General features: G+C 45.0%; 1 protein-coding gene across 1 annotated transcript in view; it reads left to right on the forward strand.

Annotated features, from left to right (window-relative positions):
- Positions 1-22,073, forward strand: part of SRGAP3 (SLIT-ROBO Rho GTPase activating protein 3) — a 234,288-nt gene that overhangs the window by 135,935 nt on the left and 76,280 nt on the right. The window contains exons 3-4 of the mRNA XM_054708117.1: positions 2,494-2,656; positions 21,349-21,411. Of these exons, the coding sequence (XP_054564092.1) occupies positions 2,494-2,656; positions 21,349-21,411 (226 nt within the window). The remainder of the gene's footprint in view (positions 1-2,493; positions 2,657-21,348; positions 21,412-22,073) is intronic.

Consider the following 22,073-nt stretch of genomic DNA (forward strand, 5'->3'; position numbering starts at 1 on the left):
GAGTGAAGGCCTCAGGTGGAAAAGAGCTCTGAAAGCCAGGAGAGCACAAGAGGGCGGCACCTTCTCCAATTTCTCACGCAGAACGAACACTCTATCACCTTCCACTGTAACCTTTTTCTTCTGCTTTCACCACGTGACAAGGACACTCTCCAAGGCAGGTCTGTGTCACATCCCTCCCAAGCCCACCGGAGGCCTGACAGGAAGTAAATGCTGAGGGATTTGGGTTGGGTGGTTGAATTTGAGTGTTCTGGCTTTTTCTCTAGGCTATAAGCCAGTGATGGGCAACCTTTTGAGCTTGGTGTGTCAAACTTCGCCAAAAAAACTGAGCATAACTCCGGTAGTGTGTCACTTTGAGGAAAAAACATTATTTCGCGATATTTATAGTTTAAATAACATAAATGTATAATTGTTATATATAATTGTATTTAATAAACCTCAGCGGCCGCGTGTCATCAGAAATGGCTACATGTGTCAGTGCTGACACACGTGTCATAGGTTCGCCATCACTGCTATAAGCAAAGGAGAAATCTGTTTGTTTCTCTTAAGCAACATGTCTCCTCCCTTTTTCTTAGGAAGCTTCCAATATATCTATCCTCTAAACCCAATTCCCTGCTCCCAAATTCCTGCGACTTCACAGATTTTTAGCCCACTTTGTAACAGAAAGAAAATGTCTCTATATCAAGTGGCAGGGGCTCCACCTACCTTTCCCCAGCCCAGGGTTTGGGCAGGGTGAGGGTGCAGGGTGCTGTGGGAGCCCACAGGCCCTCAGATTGTACCCTCCAGCACTTGCATTTGGCTTTGAGAGGATGATGTGGTCATAGTAAGAGTCAGCAGACTTCCCCTCCTCAAAAACACTGATAGAGGGAGCCTGAGAGCATAACCATGGCCAACCCTCATTGGTGCCCCACCCTTAGGGCACGTGTGGAGCAAGGCAGGCCTGGGGGACCCTGAGCTGACCACCCTCAGGTGGAGGTTGGGACTCTCCCCCGACATCCTGCCTTTCCAACATCTCCTTTCCACCCTGGAAAGCAGAGTAAGGGAAGGGACAGAGTCAGAGGGCAAGATGGTAACATGGGACTATGGGTTTGATTTTGACTTTTACTAGTAATTGCAGTTCCCTTTTTCTTTGTGAAGAAAATATATATATATATATTACTCTTTTATTAGATAGAAGATATATATATATATATATATATATATATATATATATATATATATATATCTTCTATCTAATAAAAGAGTAATATGCAAATTGACCATCACCCCAACACACAAAGATGGCTGCCCCCATGTGGTCAAAGATGGCTGCCCCCATGTGGACACAGATGGCCACCACAAGATGGCCTGCAGGGAATGGCAGTTGGGGGGGACCCAGGCCTGCAGGGGAGAGCAGTTGGGGGGAACCAGGCCTGCAGGGGAGGGCAGTTAGGGGCAATCAGGCTGGCAGGGGAGCAGTTAGGCATCAATCAGGCTAGCTGGGGAGTGGTTAGGGGTGATCAGGCTGGCAGGCAGAAGCGGTTAGGGGCAATCAGGAAGGCAGGCAGGTGAGCAGTTGGGAGCCAGCAGTCCTGGATTGTGAGAGGGATCCCAGATTGGAGAGGGTGCAGGCTGGGCTGAGGGACACACACCCCCATGCACGAATTTCATGCACCAGGCCTCTAGTATATATATATATATATATCCTTTACTAAGGCTAACAGAGGGATCTTTGAGAGAAATATTTCTCCATTTCGTTTTTTTGGAAGCATTCCCATTTCCCAAGCTCTGGGAAACAGTGGCATATAAATCTCAGACTTTAGTATGAATAAGGATTCCCTGGAGGGTTTGTTAAAACTCACATTGCTGGGCCTATCCTCAGAGTTTCTGATTCAGCAGGTCTAGAGTGGGGCTTGGGAATCTACATTTCTAACAAGACCCCAGGTGCTTCTGCTGTTGGTGGTCTGAGGACCACACTCTGAGAAACCCTGTTTTAGCATAATGCCCAGCCAGAAGATGCTAAGAATCTGTCCATAATTACAGGACAAAGATTTTCTTGTCTTATATGTACTTTACTCAAAGCAGCTTTCCTTAAACCCTCCTCCCAAATACAGAAGAAGGAAAATGGAAGTGTTCATATTTTGTTCTTTCAACTGCATAGTTCTAGAACTCAGACAAATACTTCAAACACAACTGGTTTCATATTCCTTAGCCCTGGGGAGGGCAGCTTCTTCCCAGAAGGGAGAGATGCATGTAGCAAATGCCATATGCAACGGGAGAGTAGATGGGGTAGGGCTCAGAGACAAAGACCTGAGTTTTGGCCCAGCACTGCTCTGTGACCTTGGGAGGATCACTTCAGCTTTCATAGTATCCGTTTCCCCACCTGTGAATGTGTTAGAATAAAACCGAGCTTGAAGGACCCCATGAGGGTCAGAGAGCCATGGGGAGTGACACTGCAGAACACTGTCTGGATGACAGTTCCAACGAAGCCAACCTGAGCTGTCTTGGTTTCCACAGGAAGGACCAGTACCTCCTCTCACCCGTGAACTGCTGGTATCTGGTCCTGCATCAGACCAGGCGGGAGAGCCGAGACCATGCCACCCTCAATGACATCTTCATGAACAACGTCATCGTCCGCCTGTCACAGATCAGTGAGGATGTCATCAGACTCTTCAAAAAGGTGGGCAAGCAGGCCACCTGACCTGCCTGGGTTTCTCCCCCAAGGCTGGCCATGGCAACTCCGTGCTATCCAGGGCGGGATGTGGTTTGGGGACATGAGACCAGGAGGGCAGAGGGCTGGACTTGGCATCCCAGATCCTGAGTTTGAATCCTGGATATGAATGGTGGCTCAGCCACTTCAGCAACCACCACAGAAATAAAAACCTTTTCATGATAAAGTAAGTAATACACATTCATTGTAGGAAATATGGAAAAATGAACATGAGTATGAACAAAAATTAAAATCACCTGCAATGCTATCACCAGCAGTAGTCACTTTGGGGTCATAGGTATTTCTATGAGTGCTCATATTTACAAATTTTCCAGTATACATATGCATTTCCCCCACTGAGCTCAGCCTGCATATATGATTTTGCTTATGTCACCTAAAAATTATATAACACTTTATTACAGAATTTTCCCATGTCAATAAATATATTTCTATAATATTTTGAATGATTAATAATATTTCATTATATAACATACCCTAATTTATTTCACCAATCAGTGTCTTATTGTTGAACACTTGGGTTATTCCATTCTTTTACTCTTCTAAACAATGCTTCTGTGAGCAGTCTTGTATATACACCTTTGTCACATTCACTGCTATTTCCTAGGATCAGTTTCTACAACGGGGATTTTGGGGTCCAAAGTTTACTTATTTTTAAGTCTTTTAACAGACTGCTCAGTTGCTTTCAGAAAGGATTCACCCGTGTTCATGGCCCAGAAGCCGAGTGGAAGGAGCAGTCACAGTTTATGCCCCAGGCCTCTGTATCCCAAGCCCCTTGCACAGTGCCAAGCAAGCACCAGCTGCTGTGTAAATGACTGTGGCACTGAACTCACTTCTGTGAACTTCAGTTTTCTCATTTGTGAAGTGGGCAAGTCATTTAGTCTTCATGAGCCTCATCCTCTCTGTCTTGCAAATGGGGTGGAGATCCACTACTTCCCAGTGGCAGTGTGAGGGTTAAAGGAAACAATGCATGTGAAGGGGGAAGGTGTTGAGAAGTGGTTCAGGGTGTAGGTGTTTGGGTCCACAATTCTTGAAATTCCCGGGGTCATAATCCTGGTCCCATCATTAGCTTTCCATCCTTAGTATGGGGTTTGTTCCTTATACTCTCTGTGCCTCAGTTTCCTCACTTGTGAGGTCGGGATAGAAATACCCACAGGGCAAGTGGGAGGATTAAAAAGGTTTTTAATTCCACATAGAGCATGGAAAACAGCACCTGGAGGCTAAGTGCTCAGGAAAGCTGGCTGTCGTTATAGCAATATGAGAGACTCTTCCTACTAAAAAAAAAATCTAGCTTATCTGTTCTTGCTAGGTGCCAATTTTAGGGATTGGGTGACCTGGGATTGCTAGGAGCACAAGGAAGAGGACAAGATGATTTGAAATATAATAACCTCTCCATGGTCTGTATTCGGATTGTCCGCTCTGAGGATGACTTCTGTAGCCAAACTGCCATCACAGGCTAGTTCCCCTCCTCCACACAGTATGCTCTAGTGTCCTCCCGGGCTCTGTTAATGAAACATAGTCTAACTTTAATATTTACATAAGCAAACATAATTAGAATGGTAAATACAGTACAATAAAAAAAATTCACACAGTGCTTTGCAGAGCTACACTGAAGTGATTCAGGTCACTTGGTCCCATCACAAGCCTCTGCCTGCTGCCACTGTCACATCTTTTTTCCTGGGTGGGAGTGACTCAAAGAGAAAAGATCATCAGGGCCTTTAGGAAATGAAGGCCCCCCCCCCCCCAAGCTGAGCTGAGGGGACAAATGAGATAAATCTTTTCAGTTCTCATTTAGGCTGACAGCAGCCTCACTTGTGATGGAGGTTAACAGGGTGGAAAATAATGAAAAAATGTCTACAGCTGAGCTCCTGGCTGCCTTGTTACCAGGCCTGTGCCTGTGGAACAAAGGAAGCAACCCAGCCCCCGTGGGCCGGGAGAGAGATGGGGACAGGGCCTCACCGGCTGAGCTAGCACAGCACGGCCTCTTTGTGTCACATCAGTTATAGATAATCTCGGCACCGAGACAGCACTCCTTACGTAATAATAGTTCCTGCAGGCCTCAAAATGACTTCAGGGCTGGTCTCTGGTCAGACTGGGGCATGGGCTCGTCACTCACCCATTTTTGTAGATGAGGAGGTAAAGCTTGAGAAGCTGCAAGGAGAACCCAGATTTAGTAACTTTGGGCCTGTTGTCATCACTGGCAGGAGGCAGCATGGCTGGGCTTTGCAGTCTTTCAGAAATGCCTCTCACTGACTTGTGACTCCGGGCAAGTCTCCCTGAGCATCAGTTTTCTCATCTGGGAAGTGGAGAAGGTGACGATGTCTCCATCAGGGGCCTGTTTTGAAGAGTATATGTAAGCCAGGAGTCCTTCCTGGTCTCAGGCCTGGGAGAGCTGCCTTGACTGACAGCTTCTTGCTGATGGCAAGATGCTGTTTAACTTAATAACTGCCTTTTCTTGATTCTCCATTTTCCCTCTTATAGTGGACTCTATTCTTATGACTAGAGGAAACACTTCAAATTCCAGAAGCCATTCTAGGATTCGTCTGGTCAAATGGACTTATGCATGCAGGTGACCCTTGCTTTAAGTGTGAGGTATGGATCCACCATAGCAGAATGGAAGTGGACGAGATCTTGGAGGTCATTGTAGGGATCACAACTCTTATGGTTGCAAACAACAGAAACCCAACTCAACCTGCTTGAGGGAAAAGGGGGATTTACCAACTCTCTAGAGCCAAGCCTGGTTCAGGCATGGGGAGCTTCGCAGGCACAAAGGAATTCAGTTTCTCTAGCAACTGTGCTCCAATTCTCCCACCCCCTTTTAGGGGGGACAGTGAAGGGCTTTTTTGTAGTCAGTCTCTCTCCATGTGATGACGAGATGGCCCCTTGCAGCTTCAGGCTTCAAAAAGGAAGCGAGAGCTCCTTTTCCCCCAGAATTGGGTCTTATGGGCTCTGATTGGCTCAGTGTGGGTCACATGAACATGCCTGCTGTTGTACCTGTGGCTGGGGGATGCATGTGGACTGATCAAGCCTGAGAAACACACCTACCCCTGAAGCCAAGTGTACACTCAGCTTTACATGGGACAGAGAATGGGTGAGGGGTGGTTCTCCAGGAAAAACTGAGGTGCAATAAATCATTCAATGTCTGCTAGGCCTTCTGTTCCAGTCCTTTATCATCCTCTATAAGAGTGATCATCCTCCCTCTGTTGGATCACTCTCAATAAAGGGCACTTATTACTTTGCAGGACGACTCATTCCATTTGGGGGCAACTGTGATCAATACAAAATTCTCTCCAATGTTGAGATGAAATCTTATAGTGTTTCCCACTCACAGGGCCTGGTCATACCCTTGAGGGCCACATAGGTCAGATCCTCATGGAAACCTGTGAATTTCTCAAACACAGAAATCATGATCACCCACCCAGGTCTTTCCCAGCTCTGGGTAAACATCCCAGGCTCCTTCACTTGTCCCTCTGTGATTTGGCTTGTGTTTCCTCTCCACCTGGGATACTCTCCCTCAGTCATTCTCCGGGTCTTCTCTGACCCACAGAAGTTAATATTTAGGACCATTCAGAACACTCTAGGGAGGTCTGGCCACCTGGCCAGCTGAGATTAGAGCAGGGCTATGTTGACTCTTCATTTCTAATAATGAAATCTATTGAAGGCCTTTTGCCTTTTTCATGACAATCTCATCACATGGTTGATTCACTGAACTCTTAGCTCAAATTCCCAGGTATTTTTGTCCAACTGGTTTTTAATCTAGCCTGTGAATTCTGCACTTAGTTGTTGTTGTGTTTTTTTTTTTAAATATTTGCCCTTTTAAAACGTTATTATATTTGATTAAGGTCAAATGGGATCAGTGTCCTTCTTTAAGTGATTTTTCAAGCATCAATGGGGTAACTTTTCCAAGCAGTTCTAATTCCTCCTTTGTGGGAAAAGCTTGTTCTATAACTTCTCCATGTCTTCCTTCTTGGTGTTTCCTTCTTTTATGTGTCAGTTCTTTGCCCCTATTTTTGATTCTTCTCTGCCTTCTTAGTGGAGAGGTGGAAAGTGGAGCAGAGAATTTGGAATGAGTTACAATTAAGGTGACTCTTGAGTTGGGTGTTGAAGGATGAGTAGGAGTCTGCCAAGTAAGGAAAGGAAGTTGAGAGTTCAGTATTAGGAGAAAGACAAAGAGCACAGTGGGCAGTCCAAGGCAACTTAGAATGGGAGCTGCAAAACGGCGGTCCACAGCTGAATTTGGTCCTCAAGGGTAGGACCAGGCCCTGTGGCTGGGGGATGCAGTCTGTTTGGCCCTCACTATGTTAAAATTAAATCAACATTTTAAAATTGCAGGATTTCACGTAAAAATCGGGATTTTGTGTTTCTCTTAAAAAATCAGAAGCTCTGCCAATACCAGATCCATGAGGGTTCATATTTGGCAGTACTTGGCTAGAACTGAGTAGCTGCTGACCCTTATAGCCAGGGCACACTCTCTCCATTGCCCCCTGGTCCCTGCTGTTGTCCAGTGTATGACACCTACTTGGCTCCTTTATTTTGCATCCCTGGCCCTTTATTGTTTGAGTTTGTGGCCTTACCTTTTATTTTATTTTTTTTTTTAACATATCAATAGTCACTTTATTTTTTTATTTATTTTGTAAAATAATTCCTTATTGTTGAAAGTATAACATATGTCCCCTTTTTTCTCCTATTGACCCCCTCCAGCCCCCCTCCACCCCCCACCCCCCACCTCAGGTCTTCAGCACTCTATTGTCTATGTCCATGGGTTATGCATATATGCATACAAGGTCTTTGGTACCACCCACCCACCCTCCCCTGCCTTCCCTCTGAGATTCTGCACTCTGTTTCAAGCTTTGAGTTTCTGGATCCACTCAGTTCATCAGTTTATTTTGTTACTTAGATTTGTGGCCTTATCTTTAAACATTATCTACCAGTGGTTGATTTGTAAATTCTTTCAAATCATCTGGAGGGCTTGTTAAACATGGGTTGCTGGGCCCCACCTCCACAGTTTCGGATTCAGTAGGTCTGAGAGAAGCCTGAGAATCTGCATTTCTAACAAGTTTCCAGGCCATGTTGATGCTGCTGGTCTGGGGACCACACATGGCGAATGACTTACCTAGTCCAACCTCCCTGTTTTCCAGGTAAGGAAACTGAGACTCCCCATCCTCCTCTGGTAAGCGCAGAATCTGGCCCCAAGCACAGGTTTTGACTCCAGGTCTGGTACTGAACCCACTACCCGCTGAGGTGCACCAGTGGGAGGTCCATCTGCATCCTGATTGCTCTCCTTCCCGCCCCAACCATTTCTGAGAATGGGCACTGAAGCCCATTTCATTTCCAACCTCAGCTTCCTTAACAATAGCCACCCATTATTCTATGCTCTGATGCCTGCAGAATTTAATTACTTGCTGGGCAGTGAAGTGAATTTGATTGTTGGAAGCTGTGGTGTTCTGGAGGAAGCACTAATGAGGAAAGACTCTTAGCCGAGAAGAGGGGGCTTGTGGGGGGCTTGTGTTTGAAAGCAGCCATTCACTGTGTGGCAATAAGGGCTTGGTCTTCAGTGAGCTTTTTCGTTCCCGCCTTGAAGATGTCTGTCGCATTTCATAAATAAATCAGGGCTTTTGTGTGCAATAATTGCTTTGCTTTGTAACCAAGATCAAAAGCACCAATGGCCTTGGATTGAAAGCCAAATTTATTTTTTATTATTGCATTGAAGGAGAGAGTGAGGGTTTGCATGCTGGAGGGTCCAGCTATGAGGCCTGGCGGGGGTGGGGGGGGGGGCGGGGAGAGAGAGAGAGAGAGAGAGAGAATGAACAAAGTGGGCAAACTGCCAAGGTATGAGGGACCTTCAGCCAGTCTCTACCATCTCCCAGGGATATGAAGTCCTGAATGGTCACTCTGCTAGATCAGCCTGCTGAGCTGGTCACTATCAGGCATTCCCAACTCATTCAATAGACATATATTAGTACTATCATGACAGTAGGTAAACAGTAATTATAGATAACAAACAATTAGTGAGTGCTTACTGTGTGCCAGGCTCTGGGCTAAGCATGCTTTAGACATTTAATTCTTAGAGAGCGATGCTGTCATCACTTAATTTTACAGATGAGAATGCTGACGCTGATATAGGTGGAGCTCAGATTGGAATCTAGATTTGTCTGAGTCCAGTGCCCAGTGGTAAAGGCACATGCTAAAGAAGACAGAGAAATGATGCCCTCCCTCAAGGAGCTCACAGTGTAGACAGTTGTATAGCAGTGATTCAAATGCAGCAGAGAGAGGGGAGCTGGTTTAGAGGACTTCCTGTCTGGGCTGGTGGGGTGGCATGAGGGAGTTTGGGGAAGGTTTTACGTTGGGGAAGCAGCATTTGAAGTGATCCTTGAAGGATTAGTCTCTATCTCAGTAGGCTCCCCAGAAAGCAGATTCTGGGACAGTGATTACAATGCAGGGGTATATTAGCAAGTACCACTGGGGTTCCCACCTGTAGAAGGAAAGGGAGAGAAGCAGGAGTCAGCCAGTGGAGAAGTTGGGCCTTGGTGCAGTTGCAACAAAGGCCTCAACTGACTCCTTGGGGAGCTCTGAAGCTGGGGTGCCATTCCAAGTTGTCCTGGGTTGTGGTAAAGAGATTGAGCGGACCTTTATACCCTCAAATGGTTCCCAGAAAGGGGTGTGGCCTTGGGCATGTGCCTCTTTAGCTGAGAAAGTTCCAAATAAGGTTGACAGCCAGGGGTGTCTGCTGGCAGCATTCCTCACACCTGGGGGAGTAAGTCCTCCAGTCCTAAAGGGGATCTGGGTGGTGCTTCACTGTGTCCACAACAGATATTCAGGGATTCCAGACCAAAGGAAAGGCCCGTGGGAAGTAAAGTCTGGGGCCTGTATCATGAGCAGGTCTGCCGGTATTGTAGTCTGTTAGGGTTACGGACAGACTCTCTGGCTCAATTTCTGTTCTTCCACTCTCAGGCCATTCGAGCTCAACCTAGTCCCTTGATCCTCTGAGTTTCTTCATTTTCAAAATGGAGCTAATGATAACCTCCTTAGTGGAGTTGTAAGATTAAAAAAAATGACAATATAAAATCCCTACCTGGTACACAGTAAACAGTTCATAAAGATTAGCTGTTCTTGGGGTGACTATTGAGACTTTGAGAAAGAACAAGTGAGAGTTAAGATTGAAGATGGAATAAAGGAATATTTTATTCATGGCTCACAGGTTAAATAAAGAGTCAGAAGTAAGAAAATGTGCTCAGGAAAGTACTCACAGATTAGTTCTAAATGATGGTGGTCTTATCTCTTCTTTGATAACCTCTTATTTTTTTTATCTTGTCTTATTATATTGGTTAGGACCTCTATCTGGTACAGTGTGAAGGGAAATGGGAGAGAAGTGGTATTTTTGGTTTTTAAAAGACATACTTCTAACATTTCACCATTTAAGATACAAACTCTTAGCAAATTATGAATAAATAGGCACTTCCTTAGTCTGACAAACAATATTTACCAAAAACCAACAGCAAATATCATACTTGCTGCTGACAAGAGCTCAGCAAGATGGCTGGTTACAAGATCAATATACAAAAATGAATAATGTTCCTGTGTCCCCGCCACATTCAATTAGAAAATGTAATTTAAAAATGCATACATTAGAAAATAAGAATGACTGAAAATTAATGCCATTAATGCTACAAATTAGCTACATCCTAAAAGATTTGATAAGTAATGCTTTCACTGTCATTTAGATATAAATATTTCATAATTTGCATTACAGTTTCTTCTTTGCCTCATGAATTATTCAGAATTAGGTTTATTTTAGTTTCAAACATTTGTTAAAGCTTTCACTTGCCTTTAATTTCTAACTTTATTACACCATAATCATTTTTTTAAAAAGTTCTGTACCTTTTTGTTGAAGCATTTGCCTTGTCAGAGTACCAAGACTTCCCTAACGTGATAGTCAGTAAAGCAGGTTGTGCTAGAGCAGTGCCAGGTTAACTGACCTACAGGACAGCTCAGAGCCCAGAAACAGCCCTCTCCACGTGGGAACACAGCACATGGCACAGGTGCACTACAGATCCGGGAAAGGATAGAGTATTTAGTGAATGGGGCCAATTACATTGGTTGGTCATCCTTGTCTTGTTTTAGAAAGTGATTTTACACACACACACACACACACACACACACACACACACACACACACATTTTTATTTGGAGAAAATAAGACCTCCACCTCAGTTCACAAAAATATAGTCTAGATGGATTAACGTGCTAAAGGTAAAAAGCAAAACTTTAAAACTTTTGGAAGATAAAATGGGAGATGATATTTAAAACCTTGAGGTAAGAAAATAAACATAAAAAGATAGTTTTATTTTTGCTTAGAAAAATAAAAAAGCATAACCTATAAGGAAAATATTAATAAATTCCATTATATAACAATCTTCCTACAACAACAGCTAATAAGGGAAACTACAGATGAGACAAGAAGATATTTGGGTTTGTACAAAATTCATAAAAGGTTAATACCAAGAATATAAAATCAGTTCCTACAAATTAATAAGAGAAGGGCAAACAACCCAATAGGAACATAGGTAAGAGATGTAAATGGGTAAGTCACAGAAAATTATTTTTAAATGGTTAAAAATATAAGAATAGATGCTCATAATTACCAGTAATCAGGGAGAGTAAAATAAACTGAGACACAGTTTGAGTGCCAGTGGATCGGTAAAGCAGTCCTAAGTGCTGGCAATGAGGAGCGGCAGGGGCTCTCCTGTCCTCCTGAAAAACCTGTAAAATTTTCCAGCCCCTTGAGAACAGTTGGGCAGTATCTAGTAACAGTGAAGTGAAGGAAGAGGGGCATACCCTGTGACCCAGCAATTCCACTGCTAAGTGTAACCTAAAGATGTTCTAGGATATCCACACACACACAGAGCCTTGTACAAGGGTATTTGCTGCCGTATTGTTTGCAGTACAGTAACAAAGAGAAATCACCTAAATGTTCATCGTGAAGTGAATGGTAAGCTATGGATAGTCATACAGTGGAATGTTATACAATAGTTAAGATGGCGAAACTAGATCTACATGTATCAAGGTGGGTAAAATCTGAAAACACAATGTCGGGTGGAAAAAAGCAAGAATCACTATGATATTTTTATACAACTTTAAATATAAGTTAATAGTTCATATTGTTAGACATCTGTCTGATATAAAGCTATCCAAATATGGACTGTGTAAGAGTACATACCAGCTTCAGAATAGTGATTGAGGGGTGAGGGAGAAGAAAGGTGACAAAGGACACTTCAGTTGTACCTATAACATTTTGCTTCCTAAGAGTAATTTTGAAGCAAAAATGAGAAAATCTTAATAGCTATCTAATTTGGGTGACATGTTCTTGGGTGTTTGTTATTGTTTTTTCAACTCTTCTGCATGTTTCAAATATTGGAGACAATATTTAGTTATTTAAATACTGGAGACCTGAAATCAAAGCGAGGAGGGCTGTGAAGACAGATTAAGGAGGCCCTTGGGTGTCAGAATGAGAATCTGGGCTTTATTTTCTAGACATTGGAGAATCATTGCAGGTTCTTGAATAGGGAATGGCATGATCAGAGCCAAGATTAAGGATGATTAATTTGGTGTATTTAGGGCTTTGAAAAGGGGGAGTAGTTATATATTATTAATATATGTACACTAATATACAGATTAGTGGTGAAAGACAGTAGAAGCCTAGATCAGGGAGGTTGGTATGGGAATATAGAGAAAGGAAGGGGTAGATGGATGGTGGTTAGGTGAGTGGGTGAATAAGTGGATGGGTAGGTACGGTGGTGGTGGCTGGGTGGATGGATGGATGAGTAGATGGGTGAATGGGTGGGAAGGTGGTGAATAGATGGGTAGATACATGGCTGTAGACATTTTGAAATGCCAGTGCCATCCTCATTACATCCTATTCACAAACAATGCAAATGAAATTGAAGATCAGATTATAAAATGACAAGGAGTTCAAAGAGATGTCTCAGGTCAATGATTCAGCAATGTGATCAATAATGTTTTAATCCAACAAATAAGCCAGACAACAACCATATTCCCTTTGAAGGTAATGGAGGGAGAAAACGGCTCAAAACTGAGTGGCCTCACGTTTTCATGGATATTGATTTTTCAAGAAGACAGCTTTGTCATGTTCCCCAGGACATAGACTGTCACTCACCCCCTAAATCTTTCACTCCTTATCTGTAAGAGATTCGAGGCAAAAACAAAAGCAAAAACCTTCCAAAACACAAACCAACACTAGGGACATAGTCAAGCAGGATTACTCCTGAGTATATTCTGCCTCTGCAGAGACTCAGCCCCGCGGTCCAGACCAACTCCTTCTGCCTGGGCCTGGAGGCCAGGAGGAGGGCCTGGAATGTGGTCACTGATAACAGGAGATTCTGCAAAATGGCACTGAGCACTGTATGTTATTTCATACTTCCAATGATCTAAAGCAGAGCCTTGTAAATATCAGTATGCTTTTTATGCTAAGGCCGAGGAGGTCTGTGTTTTATAATTACCTTGGAATGTTTTGGGGAAAAAATTCTAAAGGTGTGCAGAGTGCTAGCTCTCCCAGTGGAGGCAACAGAGTGGATTGGTTGAGAGAATCACATTTACTAGCTCTGTGATCTTGGGCAAATTACTCACCCTCCCCGAGCCCTGGTATCCTGATCTTTAAAGTGGGGTAAACAATATTGCCTCCTATGAAGGGGCTGATAATAGGCTGGCGTGAGGTACAGTATTGTCTGTAAAGCAGTTTTCATTGTGCCTGACACATGCTGATATCAAGAAACAATAGTTATTATTGTTGTTATTAACTATAATGATAAGTATTATTAGTAATAGTACCAAGCATTATTGTTAATAATGATAAGTATTACTATTAATATTTCATATTATTAGTAGAGATCCAGAAACATCCAGCCTGACCACAGTAGGTCACCTGTTCATAGACATCCCAAAGTATCTTTGGGCTTCCTCAGATCTGTTATTTTAAGCATTTCTGAAAATAAAGGCTTTCAGTGCAAACAGAATCCAAGAGAAATGCTGGGAGTAATTACAAGGGGAAGAGGGTGGCAGGCTTCTTGCCTCAGCTCATTGCTGGGCTCCAGTGGGGCCCACCACTGCCAAGAACCTATGATGAGTGGTTCCAGGACCTTCCTATTTTCCTGCAGCTCGGTATCCCAGCCGCAGCAACAGGGGGAAGAGTTCAAGCCTCAAGTCTGCATTCCAGCTTCTTGCAAAAACAACATGCAGATGACAGCATTTGGAGTTGCAGCAACAGGAGACATAAATTAGTTTGGGAAGGGGAGGAAAAGAAGGGAGGTGTCCAGGAGCAGGGAGAGAAAGAAGGTGGGGGAGGGGAAGGGGAAGAGTAACAAGGGTCCAGATGGAAGGTGGAGCAGAGTGTAGGCTAAGGATGACGTTGGGTGGCAAGGAGTGGTGACATGACAGAGCGCAGGCAGCCCAGTTATTGGCAAGCTAGGGCACAGCCAGGAGAAACAGCCAGCCAGCTAGCTGTCCAGGCTGCCATGTGCAGGGATAAGCTGACCTTCCAGGACAAACTGGAGAAGCCCATTCCTCTGAGACACGCCTTTAAAGCCTTTGCTTTGGAAATGAAAACACAACCGCTTTGGGAGATGGCCAGTGCTTACATATACCAGATACTTAAATAGGGAACATCTGTGGGTCTCAACTTGTGTTATTTGATGAGAAAACAAGCTGGAGTGTGGAAAAGCAGTGGGATTTAGACCTACAAGAGTCAGGAGTTTTTGTTTTTATTTAGTTTTGTCGGTTTATTTGCTTCCCATTGTTTGCTTGGAACCCCAGAACTGGGAAAACCATGGAATGTCCCAAAGGTAACCAACCCTACATGAGAATATCTAGTCAAGCAAGAGTCAGAAAAGAGAGACCTTGCTGTAGCAGGGTCTGGTGAGATGGAGAAGAGGCCTGAAGGCCCCACAGGGGTAACGGGATTGAGGAAGCCTCCACTTTATTTCCTGCATTAAGAATGGTCTCCTATGAAGAAGTGAAGGGGGAGTCTTGTCGTGAAAACACAACATTTTAAGATGGCATTATTTTCTAGACGTAAAGAATGACTTTAGCCATGGGAATGACCCACTTTTGAGTTCATTTGAGGGAGACAGAGACATGCCCTTAAATAACAGAGCTTTTCAAATACAGTTCAAGCCCTGGCCTGGTAGCTCAGTTGGTTAGAGCATCATCCAGATATACCAAGGTTGCGGGTTCAATTTCTGGTCAGGGCACATATAAGAAGCAACCAATTAATACATGAATAAGTGGAACAACAAACCGATGTTTCTCTCTCTTTCAAAATTAAAAAATAATAATAATACAGCTCATAAAGCCCTAGGTCTTATGGTATTAGTTTTGAGGGTTTTCCTTTAAAACATTGTTACCCTGTATTGAAAACTAAATCAAGCAACCCATTGTAAGATTTTTATGGTGAAGAAATTTATTTAATTCAGGAACCATTGTGTCAAAAAAATTTAGTCCCATCTTGACATGACTGTGTGGGGTTTCGTGCACAGGCATTGGAGCCCCTTGTGTGTGCAAGTCTTAGTGACCTGCATGCACTCTTGGAAACCAGAGTGCCAGTCTTTAAGGAGCTTTTGTGTCCACTAATTGATTGGAACTTGGTCCTTTTGTAGGAGCTGTGTGAAAGCTGGTGCTTGGTGGAGGGTTTGCAGAAGCCTATGTACCTCCATGCTCCTTTTGGCACTTTTACGCTGGCATAAGCACTTATTATATCAGTATTCTTTCACATAAGCAAAAATGAAAATTCGCTGGACCTTGTAAGCTGGAAAGTACTGAGGTAAATCTTACGTAGATATCTCGAGGTCCAGGACTCCAATGCTGCTGTCCTGATTCTCCTTCTGATGGGCAACCCAAGACCCCTGACATCCTAGCTCAGTGACGCCAGAGGAGAAATTATCTGAGAACGTGTTTGTTAGAAAGCTCCCAGGGAAGATTCTTATTGGCTCTGCCTGGAATATATTTCTATCCCTGACCTAATCACTAGACATGAGGAGCCAGAGCGCTCTGGCCACACTGGGTCCCATGACCGATGGACCATCTTGTGTGACCAGGCAAACAGGGGTCAGTGCCACCATATTTCATCGCCCGTTTTCAGCAGGAGGAAGGGAGAAGTCAGAGACGGCCATCGTGGCTGATTTATTCCTAACAGGACAGGTAGGCCAAGAAGGACCAGGCCAAGGACAACTAACTGTGCCTGAAAGTGGGGGCAAGGGAGGAGGATGCAGATTTCTGCACAGGTGGTGAGAAGGTGGCTTGGACAGGCAGGTGATGTCCAGAGGGCATGCTCTCCTTGTACCTTCTTTGTGGCCTGAACTCATCTCTATTGCAGCATTGTGCCTGCATGTCGTGCTAGTCCCTAAGAAAGCAGACAACAGAAAGTCATTACAAGTGCCAACAGTGGAGTCAGACCAACTAAAAGCTGAATCCTGGCTCTGCTACTTCCTAGCTATGCAACCTGGGGCTAGTTGCTCAGCCCTTCTGAGCCTCCAGCTATCATCTTTCAAGTGGACATAATATTATTACCTACCTTAAAGGTTTAAATTAGATAATGTATGGAAGTGCTTTGGACAGTGTTCAGCAAATGGAAAGTGCTCCATAAATGCTAGGTGTGATCGATCGAGTTGGGGCTGCATTTCTTTCAGCTTTGTGTCTTTGGTGCCTAGTTGAAGTTGGTATCCAGTAGGTTTCAGTAAATGCTGGTATAAAATAGAATCAAAGCTAGGCGAGGAATTGGCCGCAGAGGAACAAGAAGAGGTAGTGTCAGCAGGAGGATGGGTTCAGGGGATGCTGGGATTCTATACAGGCTGTGCTGTTGGGGTCCATGGGGGAACCAGGAGCTTCGGTCTCAAGAAGCGGATGCTTCAGTGGCTTTCAAAGTTGGGATATGAGAAGGACGTTGGTTAAAAAGGCACTATCACAGGTTAGCGATGGCTGTTGTTGACGAGAGCCAAGGGATTCTGATGGCTACCCCTGTGAGACCCCACTAGTCTCTGGGTCCTAAACTCAAATGCTCCCGTGGGCCAGTGAAGGGAGATGCTGGGCACTGCAGCCAACTCGAAGTGGGGGCTCAGTATTACTGGATCTTCTAGTTTTTTCAGGAGAAGCTGAAAATCTGGACATGTAAGGGGAATTTCCTGATTTTTAAAAGCTGGGAAAAGAATCAGATTATCTGAAAACACTGATTGGCCAAATAAAACAGATCTGCAGGCTAGTGAGGCTGCCATTTGGAGCCCTTGGTCTAGGGCAGTGGTTCTCAGCCAGGGCAATTTTGTCCCCCAGAGGACATTTGGCCATGTTGGAGATAGTTTCTGTCACAACTTGGGGTGGAGTTGGGAATGCTCCTGGCATCTGGTGGTTAGAGACCAGGGATGATGCTAAACATCTTATAATGCCCAGGACGGCCCCGCCCCCATCAAAGAGCTATCTGACCCTATTAGAGTTTAACTGGCATTAGCTGGGGGCAGAAGAAAGAGGCAGGACCGGGCCACCTGCCACTTGATTTTACAGACTTATTTGGGTCAGACAGACAGTGTTGTACCCTTTCAACCCCGAAGAACCACGGTTGCCATGGCTGAGCCCTACTTGGTCCAATGTAATTATTTTCTACAGTCCACACACTTCCTGTGCATGAAGGAAGCAGCCTGCCACCCCTGACCTCTGCAGGCATGAAAGTCATGTGAGAAATGTGGACAAAGAGTGCTAATGCATTGCCACTTGGATCCCCAAGGGCTGGGTGTGATGGTCTGCTAGAGATTATCAGGGTTTTGGCCTCCTGTTCCTGGTGGAATGTTTGGTTTGGGTTCCTCATTCAGTAGTTTCTGGAACTGTGGTTGAGAATATTTCCCTTCTCAACCAACCCCAACCATAGAAAAATAAAATTCCTTTGAGTCCTGTGCAGTTTAGTAACTATTTGCTGAGCACTCACTCTGTGGCCAGCCCGTGCTTGGTGCTGAGAGGGAGGTGAGCAGACTCAGGCAGGTTCCCTCTGGTGACTTACTGTGCCTTTGAGGAAACACAGGCACCAGGCCTCCAGCTCCTCCCCGTCCAGTTCACCCTGTCTTCTACGCCCTCTCTCTTCTTCTACGCCCTCTCTCATCTTCCTGAAGAAGCGCACCTCTGATCACAGCCTTCAGAGGCTCCCAGTTCCACTCAATGAAACCTGCACCCCACAGCCTGTGTGACCCAGCTCCGTTTCAAGCTCATCTGCTCTCCTGTTGCTGTGCTTCTCTCTTTGCAAACCAAGCTTTTCCCTGGTGCCAGTCTCTGTGCCTTTGCTCAGGCTGCGCCCCTTCCTCAAATACCGTCTCTGTCCTTTCACACAAGGCGAAGTGGCTCTGGTGGTTGTCCCTGTATCCTCTTCATCACTTCATCCCACATCACGCCATCTGTCACTCTTGTGGCCCTTTCCACCTCCTGCCTTAGAATTATTTGGTTCTTGACTCTCGATCCTGCCAAACTAGGTGATTCTTAAGGGACAACTTAATAAAAAAATTCAACTTGTGTTTCCTTTTCTGAGCAACTGGCCTAGCTTTGTCCCTAGCATCAGTGGATGTCAGTTCAGCATGCCTATTTCCCAAGCTCTTCATCGATGCCAAGAGTGCCATATGTGTTACCGGTTTCATCCTCACAGAGACTCCATGACACTCGTGACATCATCCCACTTTTACAGATAAGGAAACTAAGGCTTAGAGGAACTGTCCCTTTATCCGTTCATAGATTTATTCACTAGGAGGCAGGCTTTGGGTTCAGTTCAACCAGTTTCTCAGGAGTCCTTAAGGAACCAGGATTCTTTTGTTCTGCCACCCAAGGCTGCTGATAGCAATTGGGGCTTCATGGTTATTTTGCCGGCACTCAATGGAAAAGCTAAAACCTTCCTCTTAATCATCTGAGTCCTTCTCTTCTATCCAGTTAAGTCACATACCCCTGGGCTAACAACATACCAGAATGTGTTATCTCAAGTAGGGATGGAGTCATGTCCTTGGAAGATCTCAGCTGGAGGGCTGAATGCAGGGCCAAAATTCATAGCTCTGTTGGGAAGCAGGAAGGGCAAGAATGGATGCTGGAGAGGGAACCAGCATCACTGCTACTGAGAGCAAAGTATTAGGCAGTTAGAAGGAAGGGCAATGACAGATTGGATTTTTCTTTTTTTTTTTTTTGTCAAAACTCCTGATTTTTCAGCTGCCATGCCTGGGAATATATTGTACCATTGACCAAATTCAAGAAGATGGAGGAAAGTTCAGGAGTTTGCTTTTGGTTAATTGAGTTTGATGTGATGAGGGAACATCCAGACTGTACTGTTTTGCAACAGTTGAAGATACAGGTCTCTGAGCTTGGGCTCAGGGACGTGCAGGGAGGAGCCCAGGAGAGAGGACCATGGAGATGGTAGACATGGCGGCTGATCACTGAGAAGTGGGAGCTGGAGTCAGTAGTGTGTGGGGATCTGGCTGGGGCAGAGGAGGAGAAGGCAAGGCTGGTGGAAGTTTTGAAGGCAGGACTCTTCCCAGCAGAACTGCTTCTAGGAATTTATATGACAGGGTGCACAGTGATAGAGTACAAGGATGTTCACTGCATCATTGTTTGAAATATTAGGGGACTAGAAACAACCTAAATGCCCATCACTATGCAGCTGCTTAATTAATTGATACATCTGGTATATAGAACCCCAAGCAGCTGTCAAAAAAGGAGGATGCAAGAGCTACATAGGCTGTGAAGGAAGAATCTCTCAGGTATGTTGTTAGGTAGAAAAAGCAAGATGCAAAGGTGTTTAAAAAAGAACATACGCTATCCAAATGCATGCTTGTTTATCCATAGCCTGTTTCTGGAAGGTATCAGAAGAAACTTTGAATAGCAGTTGACTCTGGGCAGGGGTCGGGGAGCCTGAGAGACTTACTCTTTACGTTTACTTTGCTGGCTGTTAGGGTCCTTTAACCACATGCACTTAGTACCTTCAAAAAAGTAAGATCATAAAAATAAAGACAGAAGAAACTGGCTCTTGGGTGTCAGAGATGTTGGTGAGACTGAGCACTGAGAGGAGCCACTGTGGATGTCAGAGTACGGGGTCAGCAGTGGGGCAAACATCAGGGGGATGGGCCACAGGAGAAACTGAGGCACAGACTGAGAATCAGGGAGAATAGAAGGAAATGGGGGTAACTTGTTGGGTTCACTGCGCACCATGTGGATGCATGGGATGGCACTGAGGGCTCCCTGCGAGCTCTGTACAGACAGTTCTGCTGAGACTCTCTGTGCTGTTGGATTGGGTCCCTTTTCTTTAGTCACCAGAACTGGAGTGAGGTCTAAGCAGATCCCTGGAATTGCCCCAGAGCTTTTGCTGTCTGTTAAGAGATCTGGTAAATGCAGGGGCTGCCTTCAGACAAGTGACTCTTGGCAAGTCTAGGCCCAGGAACTGAGAAAGGCTGTGGGTGAGGAGAAGGAGCCTGATACTGAGCCCTCCCCAGCTACCACTGAGCCCAGGGCCTGCTGACCTGCACAGGGCGGGGCAGAGGAAGTCTGGTCTCTGCCCGTCAGCTGCTGGTCATGCTTGAGGCTGAGGGAGCTAAAAGGGAGAGCAGGATGACTCAGCTGTAAGGGAGCAGAGACCAGGGCTCCCATTTTCAATACGGAAACTTCACATGATGGTCCAGGCAAACAGGAGAGTGATGATGATGATGATGATGATGATGATGATAATAATAATAATAATAATAATAAGAAGAAGAAGAAGAAGAAGAAGAAGAAGAAGAAGAAGAAGAAGAGGAAGAAGTAACAGGATCCTAGACTCTTTAGGCTGGATGGAACCTGGAGATAATTTGTTCGTTATTTTCTAAATTGTGTCCCTCAATATGCTGAACATGTATGTAACTGCAAAAAAAGATTGAGGTCAACTAAATGACACACTACAGCCCCCCTCACATACAGTCCATGCATGTGAGGGTATAAAAGCCTCTGAAAAATTCTGCAGTAAGAAAACGTGTCTCACTTTAACTAGCTTTTCCCAAATGTTTGGTCACAGAAGCTCTCATCCCTCTTTTAGTGTGCCCCCCCCCTCCCCCGCCACCAGCATGCTTTGGGAAGTGTTTAAGTTTTTTATTTTATAACATGGTAACTAAGTCTCCAAGGCCACATGGCCAGTTGGTGACACATTGGAGGCCAGAACCTCAGTGTTCTGCCAGTGACCCAAAGGGCTGTCTGTTTACCTGCACTGCTCTGAGATGCTACATCATTATTTCTCAAACTGTGTTCTGTGGAATCCCACCCTCATGAAATGTTAATGAGTATTGAACTAGGGACACATATTCTGGTCACATAAACATAGGACACACAGAATTAAAGAAAGATGGCTGTGAGGTTTCTCAGAATCTTTAATATGGTAATATCTCTGTGAATCACCAAGCAGGGTCCCCCAACTTACATGGCCAGGGAAGACTTTGTTTTGTGGATACAAGTTGAGGAATTCAAGTTTAGATCAATGAGTTTTATGTTGATTTCTGCAGCCCCTGCCCAGAGCATTCCTGCCCTTACTGTGTTGAAAAGGAAATTTAAAGCCAACAGCTACCTTCTCCCCCTCTGACATGTGCTCTTTCACATTCCAGAGCAAGGAGATTGGCCTGCAGATGCACGAGGAGCTCCTGAAGGTCACCAATGAGCTCTACACGGTAAGTCCTGCTCAGCTCTGCTGCCATGTGAGATCGGGCCCCCTTTCTTCAGTGCCCAGGGCTGGAGGGAGGCTAACCAGAAGTCTGGGAGGACCCTGGGCCTTTTTTACTATGTGCCCAAGGGACAGTGGGTCATTATGGTGGGATGTAGTGATTCAAAACCCCAGCTTCTCATTCTGTACATCTGGGGTGGGGCCCTGGGCATGTTACTTTGTAAAAGTTCCAGCTGTGGGAATGTGTGACCTACCAAAGCAGAAGACACAGAGTTGGGGTGGGGGAGCATGGGCACAAATCTCCCGAGGAAGGAGTGTGGGTTTGGAGTCAGGTAGGACAGGCTAAAGTCGAGGCCTGCTCCTTGCTGACCGTGGGAACTTAGGCACCCATGTAGCTCAGGTGGGCTCAGTATTCTCATCTGCAAAATGGAGCACTGTTCTGAGGATCACATGAGGTGAGGGGGAATGAGCATGCCTTGCCATATCCAGGAAATAATTTCAGAACATCACAATTTGGCCAAGAATTGACCTTGCTATCTGCGTGGAGGCAAAATCTAACTGGACTTAGGATGAGTGTTAGAATCCAAGAAGGCGAGTGGATGAGGGAACACACACACATGGGTCGTAGTGCAGGAATTTATTTGGTAGCTAGTGCGGCAGGATTTCAAA

Source organism: Eptesicus fuscus, chromosome 18 (assembly GCF_027574615.1).
Source record: "Eptesicus fuscus isolate TK198812 chromosome 18, DD_ASM_mEF_20220401, whole genome shotgun sequence".
Lineage (NCBI taxonomy): Eukaryota > Metazoa > Chordata > Mammalia > Chiroptera > Vespertilionidae > Eptesicus > Eptesicus fuscus.